General features: G+C 35.6%; 1 protein-coding gene across 8 annotated transcripts in view; it reads right to left on the bottom strand.

The window, feature by feature from the left end:
- TLK1 (tousled like kinase 1) overlaps window positions 1-19,794 on the bottom strand; it is a 194,716-nt gene that overhangs the window by 35,791 nt on the left and 139,131 nt on the right. For all 8 annotated transcript variants that reach the window (XM_049616037.1, XM_049616029.1, XM_049616030.1 and 5 more), the window contains 3 exons: window positions 16,364-16,474; window positions 16,111-16,247; window positions 11,929-12,117 (listed from right to left, as the gene is read on the bottom strand). In XM_049616037.1, coding sequence (XP_049471994.1) covers window positions 11,929-12,117; window positions 16,111-16,247; window positions 16,364-16,474 — 437 coding nt within the window. The remainder of the gene's footprint in view (window positions 1-11,928; window positions 12,118-16,110; window positions 16,248-16,363; window positions 16,475-19,794) is intronic.

Here is a 19,794-nt window from a genome sequence, read left to right as displayed (position 1 = left end):
GCTCTGTGATGAAAGCAGCAAGCTCGACACATGGCTTGAACTCATGAACCAGGAGACCATGACCTGAGCCGAAGTCGGATGCTCAACCAACTGAGCCACCCAGGTGCCCCTAAATGGATGAGAATTTTATTTCTAATTCAAAGAGCTGTTTTACAATAGTTTGATAGAAATGTGAGATGACTGTAATAGAAGTAACTAGAACAAATAACAGGAAAAAAGGGAATACTTGATAATCAATTCTTCAAAGACATCCTGTTTAAGAAGGAAATTAACCTTAAGTCTCAAAGTTAAAGAATGCAAGCTATAGTAAAGAAGACTGTTACAGGCATTGAAGAAAAAAAAAAGGCAAGCCCATTTATTTGCATAATTTAGTAACAGGCTATGAGCCCTGCATTGAGGATTAGATTTTTTAAATGGAGGAAGGTGGGACATGAGACTAGTTTGTCTTTTTTTTTTTTAAGTTTATTTATGAGAGGGAGACAGAGAGAACGTGTGCACACATGTGACCATGGAGGAAGAGGAGAGAGAGAGGGAGACACAGAATCCCAAGCAGGATCAGTGCCCATGCGAGGCTCGATCCCATGAACCATGAGATCATGACCTGAACTAAATCAAGAGTTGGACACTTAACCAACTGAGCCACCCAGAAACCCCAAGACTAGTCTGCCTTTGAAAAGCCCCCAAAAAACTAGGAGCAGAAGTTCCTCAACATGATACAGGGAATTTATTAAAAACCCACAACTAACATCATACTCAGTGGTGAAAGACTGAAAGCTTCCCCCTTAAGGTGAGGAAGAAGACAATGATGCTTTCACCATTGCTATTCAATATTGTACTAGAAAGTTCTACCAGAGGAGTTAAGGAAAAAAAACAAAAATGTAACATAATGCATGAGAATTAGAAAAGAAGTAAAACTATCTTTATTTGCAGATGACATAACTCTAGATGTAGAAAATCTTGAAGAACGAACAAGAAAAAACCACAAGAGCTAATAAATTCAGCAAAGTTGCACGATACAAGATCAACCCACAAAAATAAGTTGTGTTTCTACACATCAGCAACAAACAATCTAAAAAGGATATTAAGAATACATTTCCATTTATAATAGAATCCAAAATAATAAAATACCTAAAAACAAATTTAACCCAGGAAGTGACTTGTACACTAAAAACTAGTAAATAGTGCTAAGGAAATTAATGAAAACGAATTAAATGAAACGACTTCTATGTTCATGCAAAGGAGGCTCAAATAGAAAAAACAATATTGAAAAAGAACCAAGTTATAGGACTCCCACTACCTATTTCAAAACTTTCTACTACAAAGTTATGGTCATTAAAACAGTGTGGTGCTACCATAAAGACAGACATTGACCAAAGGAATAGAACGGAGTGCGGAAATAAACCCAAATATCCATTGCCAGTTGATTTCTGACAAGGGTACCGAGACCTTTCAATGGGGGAAAGAATGGTCTCTTCAACAAATGGCGCTGGGACAACTAGATAACCACATGCAAAAGAATGAAGTTGGACTCCTGCCTCACTCTATATAAAAAAATTAACCAGGGGCGCCTGGGTGGCTCAGTCGGTTAAGCTGCCGACTTCGGCTCAGGTCATGATCTCGCGGTCCGTGAGTTCAAGCCCCGCGTCGGGCTGTGTGCTGACAGCTCAGAGCCTGGAGCCTGCTTCGGATTCTGTGTCTCCCTCTCTCTCTGCCCCTCCCCCGTTCATGCTGTGTCTCTCTGTCTCAAAAATAAATAAAAACGTTTAAAAAAAATTTAAAAAAATAAATAAATGTTAAAAAAAAAATTAAAAAAACAAAATTAACCAAAAAGGAATCCATAATTTACATATAAGGACTACTAGAAAACTATCAGAAGACAGCACAGGGGTAAATCTTTATGACCATGGATTTGATACCAAAAGCATGAGCGAAAAACAAAACAATAAACTTAAGTCATAAAAATTAAAATAAAATAAAAGGACATTATCAAGAAAGCAAGACAACTTACAGAATGGGAGAAAATATCTACATATCATATATCTGATAAGAGTGTTGTATTCAGAATATATAAAGAACTCTTATAACTCAACAACAAAAAGACAAACAGCTTGATTAAAAACTGAGCAAAAGACCTAGATATCTATATAAAGACCAGCAAGCCCATTAAAAGACACTAAACATAATTAGCCACTCAGGAATATAAATCGAAACCACAATAAGATGACCTTTTATGGACACTAGGGTGACTGTAATTTAAAAATGGAAAATAGGGGCGCCTGGGTGGCTCAGTCGGTTAAGCGTCCGACTTCGGCTCAGGTCACGATCTCACGGTCTGTGAGTTCAAGCCCCGCGTCGGGCTCTGGGCTGACTGCTCAGAGCCTGGAGCCTGTTTCAGATTCTGTGTCCCTCTCTCTCTGACCCTCCCCCGTTCATGCTCTGTCTCTCTCTGTCTCAAAAATAAATAAACGTTAAAAAAATAAATAAATAAAATAAATAAATAAAAATGGAAAATAGGGGCACCTGGGTGACTCAGTTGGATAAGCCTCTGATTCTTGATTTAGGCTCAGGTCATGATCTTGGTTTGTGGGCTCGAGCCCTGCATCAGTCTCCTCAATGACAGCATGGAGCCTGTTTGGGATTTTCTCTCTCCCTCTCTCTCTGCCCCTCCCTTGCTCTCTCTCTCCAAAAGAGGAAAAAAAAAAAAAAAAAAAGGAAAATAAAAAGTGTTGCCAAAGACGCAAAGAAATAGGAACTCTTGTTTATTGCTGGTGGCAATGTAAAATATTGCAGATGTGAAAAAGTTTAGCAATTATTCAAGAATTTAAACATAGAATTACCATATAATGCTGCAATTCTACTCCTAGGTATATACTCAGAAGAAATGAAAACATATGTCTACACAGACACTTGTACATAAATGTTTATATCAACATTATTCATAATAGCCAAAAGGTGGAAACAATCTAAATGTTCATAATAGATGAATGGATAAACAAAGTGCGCATGTACATGCATATACATACAATGGGATACAGTCAGACATAAAAAAGAATGAAGTACTGATACATGCTACAACATGGACACACCCTGAATATATTATGCTAAGTGAAAGCCAGTGAACTCTCCAGAAAAGGCAAACACATAGAGAAAACTGTTACCAGAAAATGAGGGGAGGAACAAAGAGGAATTAATGGGAATTAATGATTATTTAATGGGTATGAGGTGTTCCAAGTTAATAAAGTTTTGAAACTAAAAGGGTTGCATACATTGTAAACGCACTTAATGCCACTGAATTGTACACTAAATGGTTAACTGTTATGTGAATTTCACCACAATATTTTTAAAAAAGCATCATTGTGAAAAAGAATGGAGGTGTGTGGGAAGGATGAAACTAGTCTGCCTCCGAAGAGCCCAAATGTTCTCAATGCAATTAACAGTTGAATTGAGAATAACTTATACCAAGTGCTAATGTGGTATGCAGAATAATGGCCCTCCAACGATGTCTATGTTCTAATCCCTGGGACATGTGAATATGTTAAATTATACAGCAAAGGAGAATTAAGACAGTGAATGAGTTGACCTTAAAATAGGGAGTTATTTTGAGAAGAGATGACCGCTTCTTGAAGTTCACAGATTAAGAGGAATTGTGTTTTGGAGTGGATTATACAGATTCTCACCCATACCTGATTTCGATAATGAGATTCAGAACATTTGAGATGATGAAATTTAGATGAGATTTTTGAATGCTGAGTTGATGCTGTAGTGGGGTTGATTCTTTTGGGGATGTTGGAATAGGATGAATATATTTTACATGTAAGATACGAATCTTGGGTCAGAGTAAAGACTGATAGGCAGAATAACTGCTTCCAAAGTTAATACATCCTAATCTTTGGAATTTGTGGACATGTTACCTAACAGGGCAAAAGATTAAATGGGATAAGGTTGCTAATTGGCTGACCTTAACATAAAGTGATTATCCTGGATAATACAGCTATGAGTACACAGAACAAAGACAAAAATTTTTTATCTAAAGGAAACTAGGAAAAGACACAGAAGAGGTAACATCTGGGCTTGATTAAAGAGGAGTAGCAGAAGGAAGCCAGGAAAAAGAAACGGTGTATAAGGCCATTGTAGCTCAAGAGCACAGCATGTAGATATGCATGCCAAAAAAAAATAAATAAATGAATGTATAGTGTAGATTAAGGAAGTTTTTCTACTGATTCCTAAGAGTTTTAATCAAAGATTAATGCTGAATTCTGTCTGATGTTTTTTGTTTTGGCATCTGTTAAGACTATCATATGATCTTTCCCCTTATATAGAAAATTACACTGATTTTTTTTTTTTTTTAATGTTAAACCAACCTTACATACCTAAAATAAATCCAACTTGGTCTTGACGAATTAATACATGGAAAAATCACACTGATTTTTTTTTTTTAATGTTAAACCAACCTTGAATACCTAAAATAAACCAAACGGTGAAGATAAATTATCATTTTTACATTATTATATGTTGGGTTGCTAATATTTTATTTAAGATTTTTACATTTGGCTTTATAAATGAGATTAGGCTATAACTTTCCTTGTTTGTGTCATCCTTATTAAATTTTGACATCTAGATTATGCTGGTCTCATAAAATAATCTGGAAGTATTTCTGACTTAACTATTCTTTAAAAAAAAAGTTTTAAAAGGAGTGGCACTATTTCTTCCTTAAATGGATGTTACAATTCATAAATGAAGTCATCTGTACCTGGAGTTTACAATTCATAAATGAAGTCATCTGTACCTTTTTAATTACAGATTCAATTTCTTTAATAGTTATAGAACTATTTAGACTTTTGTTTCTTCCAATGTCAACTTTGTTGTTAGATTTTTCTAGAAATTAACCCATTTCACAAAAAATTTCAAATTTAAGCTATTTATTTATTTTTTTAATGTTTATTTATTTATTTTGAGAGAGAGCAAGCATGAGTGAGGGAGGGGCAGAGGAAGAGGGAGAGAGAGAATCCCAAGCAGGCTCTGCACTGTCAGGGCAGAGCCAGAGTCTCCATCTCAGGAACCATGAGATCATGACCTGAGCTGAAATCAAGGGTCAGATGTTTAACCAACTGAGCCATGCAGGGACCCCTTAAGCCATTTATAATATGTATTTTGTTTTCCTTTAAATATCTGTAGACTCTATAGTAATATTCCTTTTTTTCATTCCTGATAATGGTTGTCTTCTCTCTCAATTTTATTAGTTTAGCTTTTGGGGGGAAAAAAACACATTGTTTTTGGATTGGTTGATTCTCTGTATTGTATATATTTCCTGTATTGTTAATTTCTGCTCTTATCTTTTCCCCTTTTCTTTGGTTAAGTCTATTGCTCATCTTCTAACTTACTGAAATGGATGCTTAATTTATAAAGTTTGAGTTTTTCTGCTTTTCATATATAAGTACATGAAGCTATTAATGTCCCCCAGATACTGTGTCAGATTTATCTCACAAATTTGGCCACGCAGCACTTTCACTATCACTCATCCAAAAATATTTTTCTCATTTCCATTGAAAATTTTTTCAATACCTTTTTTGTTACTGATTTCTAGTTTCATTCCACTGTGATCAGAGGTCATATTCTATGATTCTAATCCTTTAAGTTTCACCCAGGAGTTCTACCAAACATTTAAGGAAGAAACAATGCCCAGTCTTATACAAACTCTTTCAATCTTTTGAAATTTGTTGAAACTTAACTTTATGACCTAACATGGTAAATTCCTATAAAAGTCCGTGCTTAAAAAAGAAGACGACATATTCTGCAGATGTTAGGAGATATTCTCCAAGTGTCAAATTTGTCAATCTCACTGAAATTTTCTATACCTACACTGTTTTTTGTTTTGTTTTTCTAATTTTATCTATATGTTCGGGGCACCTGGGTGGCTTAGTCGGTTAAGCATCCAACTTCAGCTCAGGTCATGATCTCACGGTTTGGGAGTTCGAGCCCTGCGTAGGGCTCTGTGCTGACAGCTCAGAGCTTGCAGCCTGCTTCGGATTTTGTGTCCCCTTCTCTCTCTGCCCCTCCCCAACTCGCATTCTGTCTCTCTCTCAAAAATAAATAAACATTAAAATTTTATCTGTATGTTCAATTACTATGACATGTTGTATGCTGAAATCTATTATGATTTGTGGATCTGTTTTTATCTCCTGAAAGTACAATTTTTTATTTATCTTGAGGTCATATTATTACATGCATGCAAATTTAGAATTACTGTATGTTCCTGGTGATTTGAACTTTATTTATAGTTCTGAAATAACCACTATTTCTTCGTATTTTTTTTTGCCTTAAAATTTTACTGAGTCTCATACAGCATTTACCTGGAATATTTTTGTCTTAACTTATAGTCCCAATATCTTTTTTCCACCCTTTGGCTACTTTTAAGAACTTTTCCTCTTTGCCTTGCTTTTTCTGAAATTTCATTATGATGTTCCTAGGTGAGTATTTCTTTTTATTCATCCTACTTGGAATTCTTTGGCCTCTATAAATCTATAGATTGATTTTGTTAATCTGTTTTAAAATATTCTCAATTATCTAATCTTCAAATATAGCTTCTGCTCCATTCAAGATGGTTTTTCTATGGTCAGGTGACTTGTCTAGTAAACAAAAACTGAGCAATCCAATAAAAAGAAAAAAAAAAAATGGGTCAGGGATGAGGCAGGATAAATCAACAGTACAAATAAAGACCAGATTTAAGCCCTAATAAATAACAGATGAAATGAAAATAGATTAAAATGCTCCAATGAAAGATTTTTCAGGCATGATTTTTAAAAAAATCAATTAAATATTTATCAAAGCCAATAAAATGTAAACTACCAAAGGTGAACTTTAATGTACACTGTAAACTCTGGGTGACAATGATGTGTCAATGCAGGTTCATCAACTGTAACAAATGTCCCACTCTAGTGGAGGGTACTGATAGTGGGGAAGGTTATATGTGGGGACAAGGAATAGATGAGAACTCTTCTACTGTCTGCTCAATTTTGCTGTACACTAAAACTGTTCTAAAAATAAATCTTATTAAGAAAAGTTATAGAAGACAAGTAATCCATTAAATAACTTTATGCTACATAAAATATAATCTTGAGCTAAAATTAAAGCTTTCATGAGAAAACACAGTAACCTCTAAAACTTCGTTAATATTAAATGTAAGGTAAAATATTACTGTTTACTTTGCAATCATCCTCTGTGAAACATGAAATGCATAAATAAAATCAGGATATTGAAAATATATTTAACATGAGGCCAAATCTTAATTAAAATTAATTACAAAGGTCATTAATTAGTCCAAGGGTCATTTACACATCCATAGATAATACTATCTTATGCAAACTACTCTGAATAATAAAAGTCTTTGTGACTAAAATTAGAAACTACTACCTAAAACACCTGACTGAATCTTGCTGGAAGATAAAAATCCGTAAAGAGCCAGGAACCATGCAAGTACTTTACATTTACATGTATTACCTCATATCATCTTCTCAACACTATGATGCAGGTACTTTTAAAAGTGAAGAAATGTAGGCTCAAAAAATGTAGCTTACAAAAAATAACCACATCTGACCATCTACAGAAGTTAAAGTCCTAACCCACTACATAGTAGGTAACTTCTTTTTCTAGATTAACTTCTTGACAGAAAAATAATTAGGAGCACCTGGGTGGTTCAGTCAATTGACCATCTGACTTCAGCTCAGGTCATGATCTCAGAGATTGTGAGTTTGAGCCCTGCACTGTCAGCACAGAGCCTGGAGCCTACTTCAGGTTCTCTGTCTCTCTCTGGCCCTCCCCCGCTCACACTAGGTCTCTCTCCAAAATAAATAAACATTAAAAAAATTTTAAAAAGAAAAATAATGAAAGATTCAAAGTCTCTATGCTAATTATACTAGATGTTTTACAAACACACTAGATGTTCTAGTTACCACGAAACAGTGATTTAAAAGGAATTTTTAGAAGACAGTTGCAAAGACTTGGGCACCTGGGTGACTGAGTCAGTTGAGCGTCTGACTCTTGATTTTGGCTCAGGTGATTATCTCACGGTTGTCAGATCGAGTCACAAGTCGGGCTCCACACTGACAGTGCAGAGCCTGCTTGGGATTCTCTCTCTCTCTTCCCCCCCCCCCCCCCCCCAAAAAAAAAAAACCAAAAAAAAAGGCAGTTGCAGAGTATAGCCACTAAAATCAAAGTATAATAATACATGAATCAACGTCCTTCTATGGCTTCTTTTCCCCATTTAAAGCTGCATTTGTATAAACATGCAATAAAACTACTAGGAGTATCACTTCATTTGCCATTCCAAGAACACAGAGCAGTATAACTTCAGGGTTAGTTCTCAGTCAACATATACAATAAAGTGTGGTGGAAATGAGATAAGTCTATGATTATTAAACTATAGTTAGGGCTATCAGCACCTTGGAAGACAAGTAGTAAGCAAAACACCTGTAACAAACCAGAAAAATGGTCTACTGAGGAGAAAATGAAATTCAACCCAATGCTTATGTACTGGAATTTAGCATTTACTGACCACTTTCCATATGCCAGGAACCTGTGCTACATATTGGGAATATAGAGCTAAAAAGGTGAGATAAATGCTACAGTATATACACATACACATATAAAAGGCTATGGGCACCTAATCTGAGGGGAGAGACAATGGGAAGAAAAAACGTCAGAGGTGGCTTCCTATTGAAAGTGGTATGTGAGCCAAGCCTTAAAGGATGGATAGGAAATGAGACAGGTGAAGAAAAGGAAAGAACAAGGTGTACGAAGGCACAGAAACAAGAAAGCTCAACCCATTTAGAGAACTAAAAGAGTTTAACGTAAGATGCAGAAGGCAGATATTGGGAGTGAAGTGAAAGAGAAAAATGAGAAAAATAAGAAGGCCTACAAAGAGTCCTTCATGAGGGTGAATTTTATCTTAAAGGCCAGTGAAGGAGGTTAAAGGTGAAACTGACATGAAGAGAATCAATTTTAACAGTAATCTAGGTTAAAAAAAAAAAGAGATGAGGTTCAATACTAAGATAGTGGCAATGATGGACAAATACAAGACGCTATAGAAACAGACACAGAGAATGAGGCAAAGGGAAACATCTACAATATTTCTAGTGTCATTAACTGAGTGAATGGTGATGCTGTGACTGAAGAGACAGAGGGCACTATCACTTTACCTTACAGTGATCATTAACTCCTATTCTTCAGGGATCAAGGAAAAGCTTTTAGGAGGAAATACCTAGCATGGGATTTAAACAATGAACAGAAATTAAAAGAATGGTTTGGAGTCTGAAAGTTGGCAGTGAAGGGTAGGCAACAGTTAACAACAAAAGATGAGGCTAGAGTGGTCAGAAGATGCCAGATCAAGGTGCTCTGTGGCACAAAAACAGACATTCAGATCAATGAAACAGAATAGAGAACCCAGAAATGGACCCACAAAATTATGGCCAACTAATCTTCAACAAAGCAGGAGAGAATATCCAATGGAAAAGTGTTCTGAAGAAGTCATCTTAGGGCGGTGACGCATCCATCTTAGCCCGCTGGCTCGGGTGGTTAAGCATCCAACTCTCGATTTTGGCTCAGGTCATGATCTCACAGTTTGTGGGATGGAGCCCCACATCAGGCTCCGTGCTGACAGTGTGGGGCCTGCCTGGGATTCTCTCCCTCTGCCCCTCCCCTGTTTATGCTCTCTCTTTCTCAAAATAAAGAAGTAAACTTTAAAAAAATGTTTTTAAATAGTCATCTTGGGACTTTTGGATTTTATTCAAGTAACAGAAATCTATGTTAGGGTGATAAGGAAGAGAACAAAAGGATCGTATTTTGCAAAAATGATTCTGATTGCAAAATGAAAATGAATTGGATTGCTGGACCAATGTTGAAAGGAGAGGTAGGGGTAAAAAATAACCCAGGTAAGAGATGACTAACCTGAGTTAGAATGGTGTCAGTGGGGACTTGCATAGGTGGATATAATTGAGATCTGGAAGGACTAGTGTCTTACAGGAGTGGGGTTAAAGCTAACACATACTGTATTCTATATAACCACTTTTCTACCCACTACCTTTTATCAAGCAACAAATTTACTGATTTACAAAAAGTTAACCGTTTGCTAAATTTAAAAAAATATCAATAGCTGAACGTTTCAATTCCAATTTACAAAAGCCCCCCAATCAGGAAAGGCTTGAAGATGGAGGTAGATTTTGAGATGGAATTTGAAAAATTATCACCTATTTTTGATGAAAAATAATAAAGAAAAATAAGTGGAATCTTGATCTATAATATTAAGGATGATAATCAAAATTTGGCATGTGAAACTTAGAGAATGGTAATACAATTTACTAACAGAACACAGGAAAAGGCAAGGGGTGTGTATGTGGATATGTGTGTGTAGACAGAAAGAGACAGACTAGAATGGGAATAACAATAAATGTTTTGTGTTTTTAGTAAATATGGTTTTGAAAAGGCTGCATTAGAGGTTCCTGTGAAGCACTGAAGTACCAATATCAATTATGCAAGGATATGACACTCAAAACTGAGATACAAATATTTAATACTCAAGAGAAAAGTGTACTGGAGATCAAATCTTGGATGTCAGTAGCATGTATGTGGTAACTGAAATTCTAAGAGTAGCTAGTTTTTAAGAATATGTAGGGGAGGAAGTAAGATGGCCAAGACAGATCCTTAAAACACCTACATTTTACAAACTGGTAGAGTAAATAATGTCCACAGAAGAGACTGAGAAGATGAGCCAGAAGAGTTAAAATGAAAATTAGGATAACAAGGTATTTCAAAAGAAATAGGCAAGAAAGAGAACTGGGAAAAAATAAGAAGTCAACAATATTCAATATTGTCAAGTTAAAGACTCAAATGTCTAGGATACTGAGCATCAAAAAGATAATGTTTAAAAGGCAATTTCACTTAAGAAAGGACAAAAGAGAAGTTGAGGCAGAAGAGACTGGCCCAAGTAAGTCTTTTGGGAAACCTGGTTAATAAAGATGACAGAATATGGAGACTAGGGTAGAGATATATAATGGCAGCAGAGTTTTTTGTTTCATTTTGTTTTCTAAAAGGAAGGAATCAGTAAAGAACAAAGTCAACGATGTAAGATAAAGGAGTATCAGATAGAAGAGGTCCCTCATGTAGCCAGGGATGGGAATCAAAGCATAAGTGAAACACAACCTTCCAACAAAGGAGAGAAAGAATACATCCACATAAAAATATCAAACGGGGATGGGTGTGTTTTAAGTTTAACTCATAAACTTAAGTTCCTGCAGAAGAGAAAAATTATAGAAATTTGGATGTATCTTTAAATCAACATTTTAAAAATGGTCTTCTCTGTGGGATGGGATCATGGTCTATATTGTTTTATTATGTTCTTTCATATTTTCCCAATTTTCTATCATAAGCATTTAATGATTTAAAAATGTCTTTGTCCCTTGAACTATGAATTCATCATTAATGCAGAAAATTTAGAAAATAAGTAAAAGCAGGAAGGGAATAAACAATACCTACAACTTACCAACGTATTGCTTTCACAGGTTAAAAAAAATACGTCAGTTATATTACTTAACATTTTCTCAGAAAAAGGAACATTAATGGAAACACTGAATTGAAATAATCAAAACTGATAACTGACTCTATCATTCAGACATGAAGAAAGAGTGGATTCCAGTTTCCTCTTAGCTACCTAAATCTCTACTTTAAAAGAGGATTAATAAATCTCCACTTACAAAGGCAGAATTCAGATATCTGGAGATTATTAATTTAGTCATAAATTTCAATACTGCCATCATTCCTGGCCATAACTACTTTTAGTATTTAAGTATTAGTTTAACTACAAATAACATCTATCACAAACATTCATGCTCATTGGCAACAATTAAAAAAAAAAGAAAAGTTAAAATGGAGGCTTACAGTTGTGGTAAATTTGGTCTAACAAAGGGATCATTCTCTGCTCCATTGACTGCTTTGTTTTTCCTCTGTTTTGGTTCAGAATTGGTAGAGGGTGCCTGAGAATTATTAGCTGTGGGAGGTTTGCGCTTGGCTAGAAGTTTCCTTTGCCTTTCAATATCTTCCCTTTGCTGATTCACCCATTCTTGTTGCCTGTATAAAAATAAATGTAAAAAACCGTATTTACTTTTTGTTTTCTCTTCACAGTTAAAAGATGAAAATACATTAATAAACATGAAAAAATCATTTAACAAATCATATAACATAAACATAAATTATGGTTCCACCTTTCTGAACTAACTTCTACTCACTTTCTAGGTCTAATTTGAAGCATTCATTTCTAAATTCCCTAAATCCCTTGAACTAGGGAAAGCTGTGTTGCCATATATAATCTCATGGTAGCTTGTAGATCTCCGATTCCTTCTTTCTAATAAGCATCAATCCTACAGACATTTGATTAGAATGTCTCTAGTTAGACTACATTACTCCATGAGAACAGAGACTGCATCTATTTTCTACCCTATTGTATCTCTGGTGCGACCACAATAATCAGCACATACTAGGTATTCAGTAAATATTTGCTGAATGACATAAATGGGCTATTAAATAAAGAACAGAGGTAAGCACGGAGTATATTTTAAACATGCATCTGATCACTTACTGTTTGTAGAAAAACTTACAAAAGACAAATATGAATTTTTTAAATGTGTAATATTTATTTTCTATAATTTATTTATTTTTTTTATAATTTACATCTAAGTTAGTTAGCACACGGTGCAACAATGATATCAGGAGTAGATTCCTTAATGCCCCTTATCCATTTAGCCCATCCCCCCCCAACCCCTCCAGCAACCCTGTTTGTTCTCTATATTTAAGAGTCTCTTATGTTTTGTCCCCCTCCCTGTTTTTATATTATTTTTGCTTCCCTTCCCTTATATTCATCTGTTTTGTATCTTAAAGTCCTCATATGAATGAAGCCATATACTTGTCTTTTCTGACTAATGTCGCACAATACCCTCTAGTTCCATCTACCTAGTTGCAAATGGCAAGATTTCATTCTTTTTGATTGCCATCATCCGTTGACGGACATTTGGGCTCTTTCCATACTTTGGCTATTGTCAATAGCACTGCTATAAACACTGGGGTACACGTGTCCCTTCGAAACAGCACACCTGCATCCCGTGGATAAACACCTAGTTGTGCAATTGCTGGGTCGTAGGGTAGTTCTATTTTTAATTTCTTGAGGAACCTCCATACTGTTTTCCAGAGTGGCTGCACCAGTTTGCATTCCCACAAATATTAATTTAATGAAGTGTTATTTTCTAAATTTATCTCTGTTAAGAAGATTTGGGGAATGTGCAAGTGCTATCTTGAAACAAAAATTGATCTGAATATGAGAAATTTAAGAAGAGGGGAGTCTGGGTGGCTCAGTCAACTAAGCATCTGACTATCTGATGCTTGATTTCTGCTCAGGTCACGATCCCAGGGTTGTGGGATGAAGCCCTGCGTCAGGCTCTGCGCTGAGCATGGCGCCTGCTTGAGAGTCTCTCTCTCCCTCTCCCCACATGCACACCCACGACTGCTCTCTCTTTCTCTCTGTCCCCCCCACCCCGACACACACAGTTTAAGACATTTATGAAGAAAGAGGAAATTTTCACTACCTGAAGGAAACAAAAATTAGCATGGCTTTAAAGAATGAGCAATTAATGAAAGTAAATAAATATTACTGTTTCCCATTCAAGAATCTAAAGCTTACTAAGTGTAAAAAACTACTAAATATCATGTCTACTATAAAAATACATGTTAGAGATTTCAGCAATCTGACCAGAGCAAGAGTAGGTTAACAGTGAAGCTTTTTTTTTTTTTTTAACGTTTATTTTTGAGACGGGGGAGGGGCAGAGAAAGAGGGAAACAAAGAAACCGAAGCAGGCTCCAGGCTCTGAGCTGTCAGCACAGAGCCCAAAACGCAGGGCTTGAACCCATGAACTGTGAGATCAAGAGCTGAGCCAAAGTTGGATGCTTAACTGACAGAGCCGCCCAGGCAAACTTGTTCTCAAAGTAACCGGTTCCCTTTTAGGTCACCTCAACACCCTAAGAAAAAGTTTTAAAAACGCTACATGGCTATAAGACTAAGATTTAAAACAAGACAAATGTTTCAATTCCTTGGCTCCCCACCCCCACTCAAACCAGAACTACAGAACTTCTACTCTGCTGATGCAAAACTGACTTCATGCACAATGCCTTTTCCTATGGTTCTAGCCAGATGGTAGTAGAATATGACCAGAATGAAAGAATCACTAACCACCCACAGAGAAGAGTAAAAGGGTGGAGAAAATTCAAGAATAGCAAAGCTAGAACAGGACTTTAATCCAGTTTCCATTTGGAAGTAGGAATAACTTTATTTAAAAAGTTAACTTTTAAAGCTACTTTAGAACACAATCAAGATGTTATAAATGAAAATAAACAGCAATAACCCTACTGATCAAAATCCTAACGGAAAGTAAAGAATTACTGGAATGAATATATAGCAAATATCTGATTATTCAGGAATGACTACACATTTTAGAGATTAATTTAACATCACTAATATTTATTTCTCTTATCTGTCAACTACTTTGGGTTCTATCACTGATAAACTACTTGATACACACTGATAAGTAACTTGATATAAGATATGTATAACAATACACAGTAGGCCCTCAATTCAAGAAATGCAAGTAATTTTTTAAAAACTAGATTACTTACTTATCATAAAAAGGCACAAAGCCAGAACAGCCAGACTGAAGAGGTGCATAGGGCAAGGCACAAGGGAAGGGCACAGAGCTTCCAACGCCCTCTCCATTTGCACCACTCTCCCCAGACTTCCACGTGTTCACCAACCCGGAAGCCCCAATTTTGCTCTTTTTTGATAGCTCAGTGAAGAAATTTTAACTACTAACAGAGCTTGTGTTTTAGATTTATATTTAAGGTTATACACTGCAACCTATTTTATTCATTACCAGGACAACTGTAGGTCTGGGTTTAGCAGCTGAGGTTCTTGCTTTTAAAATACTCAAAAATCATGGTTTCTACCTCAAACGTATCTCTAGCTTCACTGTCAATATTTTAGCTCAAGCCTAATCATCTTTCACTTGGAGACCTCTCCCCATCTCAGCTGTCAACAATTTATCTTCTTTCCAACATTCCCATATTATCATGAGTTATCTTTCTAAAACTCAATTCTGACCACACACACTACAGACAAACCTTTAATAGCTCCATATTATCCACAGAATTAAAAGCCAAAATCTCTAGCATCACAAGAACAACATCCTTCATTATGGTACACCTTTCACCCAGCACAGCTGGTGGTGAACAAAAGCTAAAGAAATCAACTGAGATAGAGAAGGCCATTCTGTGCTAAGTCCTGGGAACCAGTGTTTAAAACAGCGATGTTTATATAATACGGGAGATACAGCTTTGCCTCCATTTTGCACATAACTGAACGAGTTCTAGGAAATCTGATGTAGATGCTGCCACTACTCCTGCTTTTCAGGTTTTAAAATTTTTCCGGCAAAAAAAAAAGGGGGGGTGGGCAGCATAGGTCTTGGCTTCTTAACAGAGTCAATCATCTAAACTCAATAACTTCTCTGTTTTAAAGTTTACCTCAGAAACACTAAAGCTACATGTTCAGTTCAACTGATTTAGCATTATTGTATCTAAAGCAGAACAGAAAAAGTTCTTGTCTTTTCCATAGGAACAGAGAGCAGACAGGGGCTGAATACTAAGACTAAAGTAAGGATTGGAGAATGGGGGGAAAAAACTAAGTAGGCAAATCCCAAAATATACATACATATAGATGTAAATCTTCCAATGACAATTACATTTCCCTCCCAAATCATCTATAAAGCTGGAAGGTCAGTTTATATTTTGGAAAGTCATGTTTAGAATAATACATCATGCTGTATGGATGAATGCTAACTAATCAAGAAATTTGCTAAAGTTGAAATTGTAATACTTGTGTTTTACGTTCCTTTCAAATGTACTAAATTCTGTGATTTCAAATAGTAAGGAGTAGATGTAGAACACAATTCCAAATGTACAATCTTTGCAAGTAATAAAAACTCAAAGGAACACTACATTATTTAAAATGTAAGAATGACTAACTTCACGAGATTCTGAAACGCAAAACCATCTGTCCATTGTTCAGTAAATGAAGCACCATGTCTAACTGTTGTGAAGTGCCCAAGGCGTAATCTGTCTTGCATACTCTTCTCTCGGCTTGACAGTTTTTCTTGCGTACTCTGGAAGGAGAAGGAAAATATCATCAATTTTATTTATTTAAAATTTAAAACTGTACAAGGCAAAAAAGGGGTCAAGCGGAATGAAAAGGAAACAAATCACTGAACTTTAAACCTACCTTTTCAATAAGCAGTTTTTTGCTCATTGATATGCACTTATTTAATCGTTCTTTGTATTTTTCAAGTAATTTTTGTTGTTCATCTATTTGCCGTCTGAGATCACAATTAGCCTACAAAATAAGGAGAAAATGGAAAAGGTCTAGAATTTGTGTATATGAAACAGTGATGACTATTTTTAACATTCTGAATAAAGTATATAAAAAGAAAGGGTTAATTAAGGATTTGAGTATGGAGTATGATACTAAAAAATTTTTTTCAACATCTACTTATTGTGGCATAATACTGTTAAATGTTCCTTAACTGTGCAGTGGAAAGTACATGGAATTTGTATCCATATTCCATGGTTCAAATCCACATCCTAAGGTATATAACCTTGGCTAAGTTCAGTCAGTTACCTGAACCTTAGTTTATTTCTTTTGTATTTCTAAAATAGGGGCAATACTATCTCACTTAGTTAAAAATAACTAAAATATATGTATATAAAATGACTAACACTTAAAAATGAATGTAAGTTCTCTTCCATCTTTTGTAACTGATAAAACTGTTTTCTCCATTAAACTTGGGGCTGACACTACCGATGCCTACCCAATAGCTAACTATTTCCACCATCTTTCTTGGCAATAAGATACCCATTTTGCTGACTTTCTAGGCAGCCATATGCTCATGCAAAGGCCCTTATATAAACTCAGGAGATGAGTCAGATTAGTCTAGGATAATGACAGAATAACCTGGAGGGCTTGTTATAATACAGACTGCAGGGACTGTATTGGGGGACACACTCCCCAAGTTTCTATAGAAGTCAGTCTAGAGTAGGGTCTGAAAATTATTTCTTTCTTTCTTTAAAAATTTTTTCTTAATGTTTATTTATTTTTGAGAGAGACAGAGACAGAATGCGAGTGGCTTGGGGCAGAGAGAAAGGGAGGCACAGAATTTGAAGCAGGCTCCAGGCTCCGAGCTGTCAGCACAGAGCCCGACGCGGGGCTCGAACTCACGAGCTGTGAGATCATGACCTGAGCCGAACCAGACGCTCAACCGACTGAGCCACCCAGGCACCCCTGAAAAATATTTCTAATAAATTCCACAGGATGCTGATGCTTCTGGTCTGGGAATCATACTTTGAGAACCACAGTTCTAGGCCAATCATTGTAGAAGCCAAAAGACGTAATATATCGAAAATGCTAGAAGAAAAGAGCTACCAATCTAAAATTATATACCTAATAAAATTATTTTTCAAGGAAAAGGGTAAAATAAAGAGATTCTCAGAGGAACACAAATGGAAGTCAGTACCAAGAAACCTTCCTCATTAGGCACAATTCAAACAAACTGTGGTGTGTGTGTGTGTGTGTGTGTGTGTTCAAAATTTGATTCTAACATTTCTCTAAAACTACAAAAAGCCAAAAATAGCAAAAAAGAAAGGATATTTCTTCGATCACAAATCAAGATTTAATATAAAGCTACAGGAATTATGATCACCCAAATCTATTTTCTCTTTCTTTATTAGTAATGAAAGCTTACATTTTATTCTGGATTGATATGTACCTAGCTAACCTATTGTAACTATGAGACCCTAATAAATATTTTATACCTTGATATGACCTTCAAGATGAAAGCCATACACTAAGGATAAAGGAATAAAAAACTGAAGGAGTCAAGATCCCATAAGACACTATGAAGACATCACCAGTTCTGTGATGACAGAACCAGTTCTGTTCTCCTCTCAAAAACTAATATTGTATCTCATTTAAACTATTGCTGTTTATGTTCTCTGGTACTAACAAAGACAATTGCTAAATGATAAAAGATGCTATACCAGTGTAGGAATACACAAATAGAACATGGAACACAGCAGAGAATACAGAAATAGATCCACTTGTGTATGGAACATAGATTACATGATGGAACTGGCAGGAAAGAGTGGAGTTTCAATTAAAAGAGCTGGGCAACTGATTATCTATATAGAAAGAAAATAAAATGAAACCTTATTTACACCATACCGAAAAACAAATTCCAGTGAGATTAACAACTTGTCTTGAAAACCCAGACTACAAAGGTTTTAAAAGAAAATATAGAGGGATATCTTTATGATATTAGAAATTAAAAAAAAAAAATTAGTTCTTTTGGTATACCTTTGATAATAACTTGGTACAAACATACCATAAGCTACAAACAAAAAGATGTATTTAATCATATAAAATTTTTAAATGCATCTAATCATCAAAAGACAGCATGAAGAAATAAAGAGGCAATTTGCACACTGGGAGAAAATCAATATATATGAACAACAAGAAACTGACATCAATAAAAAAAAGATAGCAACCCACTAAGAAAAAATGAGCAAAAAACATCAGTTATTTCACAGAAGAAACACAGTTAATAAACATTTTAAAAGATGATAAAAGAGAATGCACAATAAAAGACACCTTGTTTCCCTCTATCAAATTGGCCAAAAAAATTTCTTATATCTGATTATAATAAGCCTTGACAAAGATAATAAGCACCAAGATTATTTCTTGCCCACTGCCGGTGGGAGTGTAAACTAATCCAACCACTTTGGGAAAAATTTGGCATCATTATAAAGCAAAATTGAAGATGTGCATGCCATGTACTCTGGCCACATCTCTCTTAAGCATATAACGTAAGACAAATTTTTCCACATTTGCGCTAGAAGACATGTATTAGAATGTTGTTAGCAGGACCATTCGTATTAGCAAAAAAGTAGAAACAAAATGTCTACCAACAGCAAAAAGATGTATTACGGTATATTCATATAAAACCTTACTATATAACATGAAACAAAGTACATGACAATTCCACATTTAATGTTTAGTGAAAACAAGCAGGGCAAAAGGGTACATAGAGCGTAATTTTTTTTAAATGTTTTTATTTATATTTGTGAGAGAGACGGAGCAAATGGGAGAATGGCAGAGAGAGGGAGGGAGACACAGAATCCGAAGCAGGCTCCAGGCTCTGAGCTGTCAGCACACAGCCCAACGTGGGACTCGAACCCATGAGCCATGAGACAATGACCTGAGCTGAAGTCGGATGCTCAACCAACTGAGCCACCCAGGTGTCCTCAGCGTAATTTTATGCAAAGTTCAAAAAAACCCTGAAATATGTTGTTAAGAATGTATAGATACATGTGATAAAACCATAAAGAAACACAAAGGCATAATAAATACAAAACTTAGAACAGTAGGTAATGGTAAAGGGATGTGAGAAGTGACTGGGATAGGATCAGGAAAAGGCAAGCTGGGTGTTTCAAACATATAGATCATCATGGTAAGACCACAGATGTTGATTTCACTGAGTTTCTATACCAACAGTTCTTAATGCTGGCTTAAATTATAATTATCTGGAGGAGTTTTTAAAACTACCAATGCCGAACCCCTGACCTCACATCAACTTAATCAGAACCCCTCAGGTTGGAGTT

This window comes from Panthera uncia, assembly GCF_023721935.1.
Source record: "Panthera uncia isolate 11264 chromosome C1 unlocalized genomic scaffold, Puncia_PCG_1.0 HiC_scaffold_3, whole genome shotgun sequence".
In the NCBI taxonomy this organism is placed as follows: domain Eukaryota; kingdom Metazoa; phylum Chordata; class Mammalia; order Carnivora; family Felidae; genus Panthera; species Panthera uncia.
Note: the sequence above shows the minus strand (reverse complement) of the source record. Positions and strands in the feature narration are given on the sequence as shown.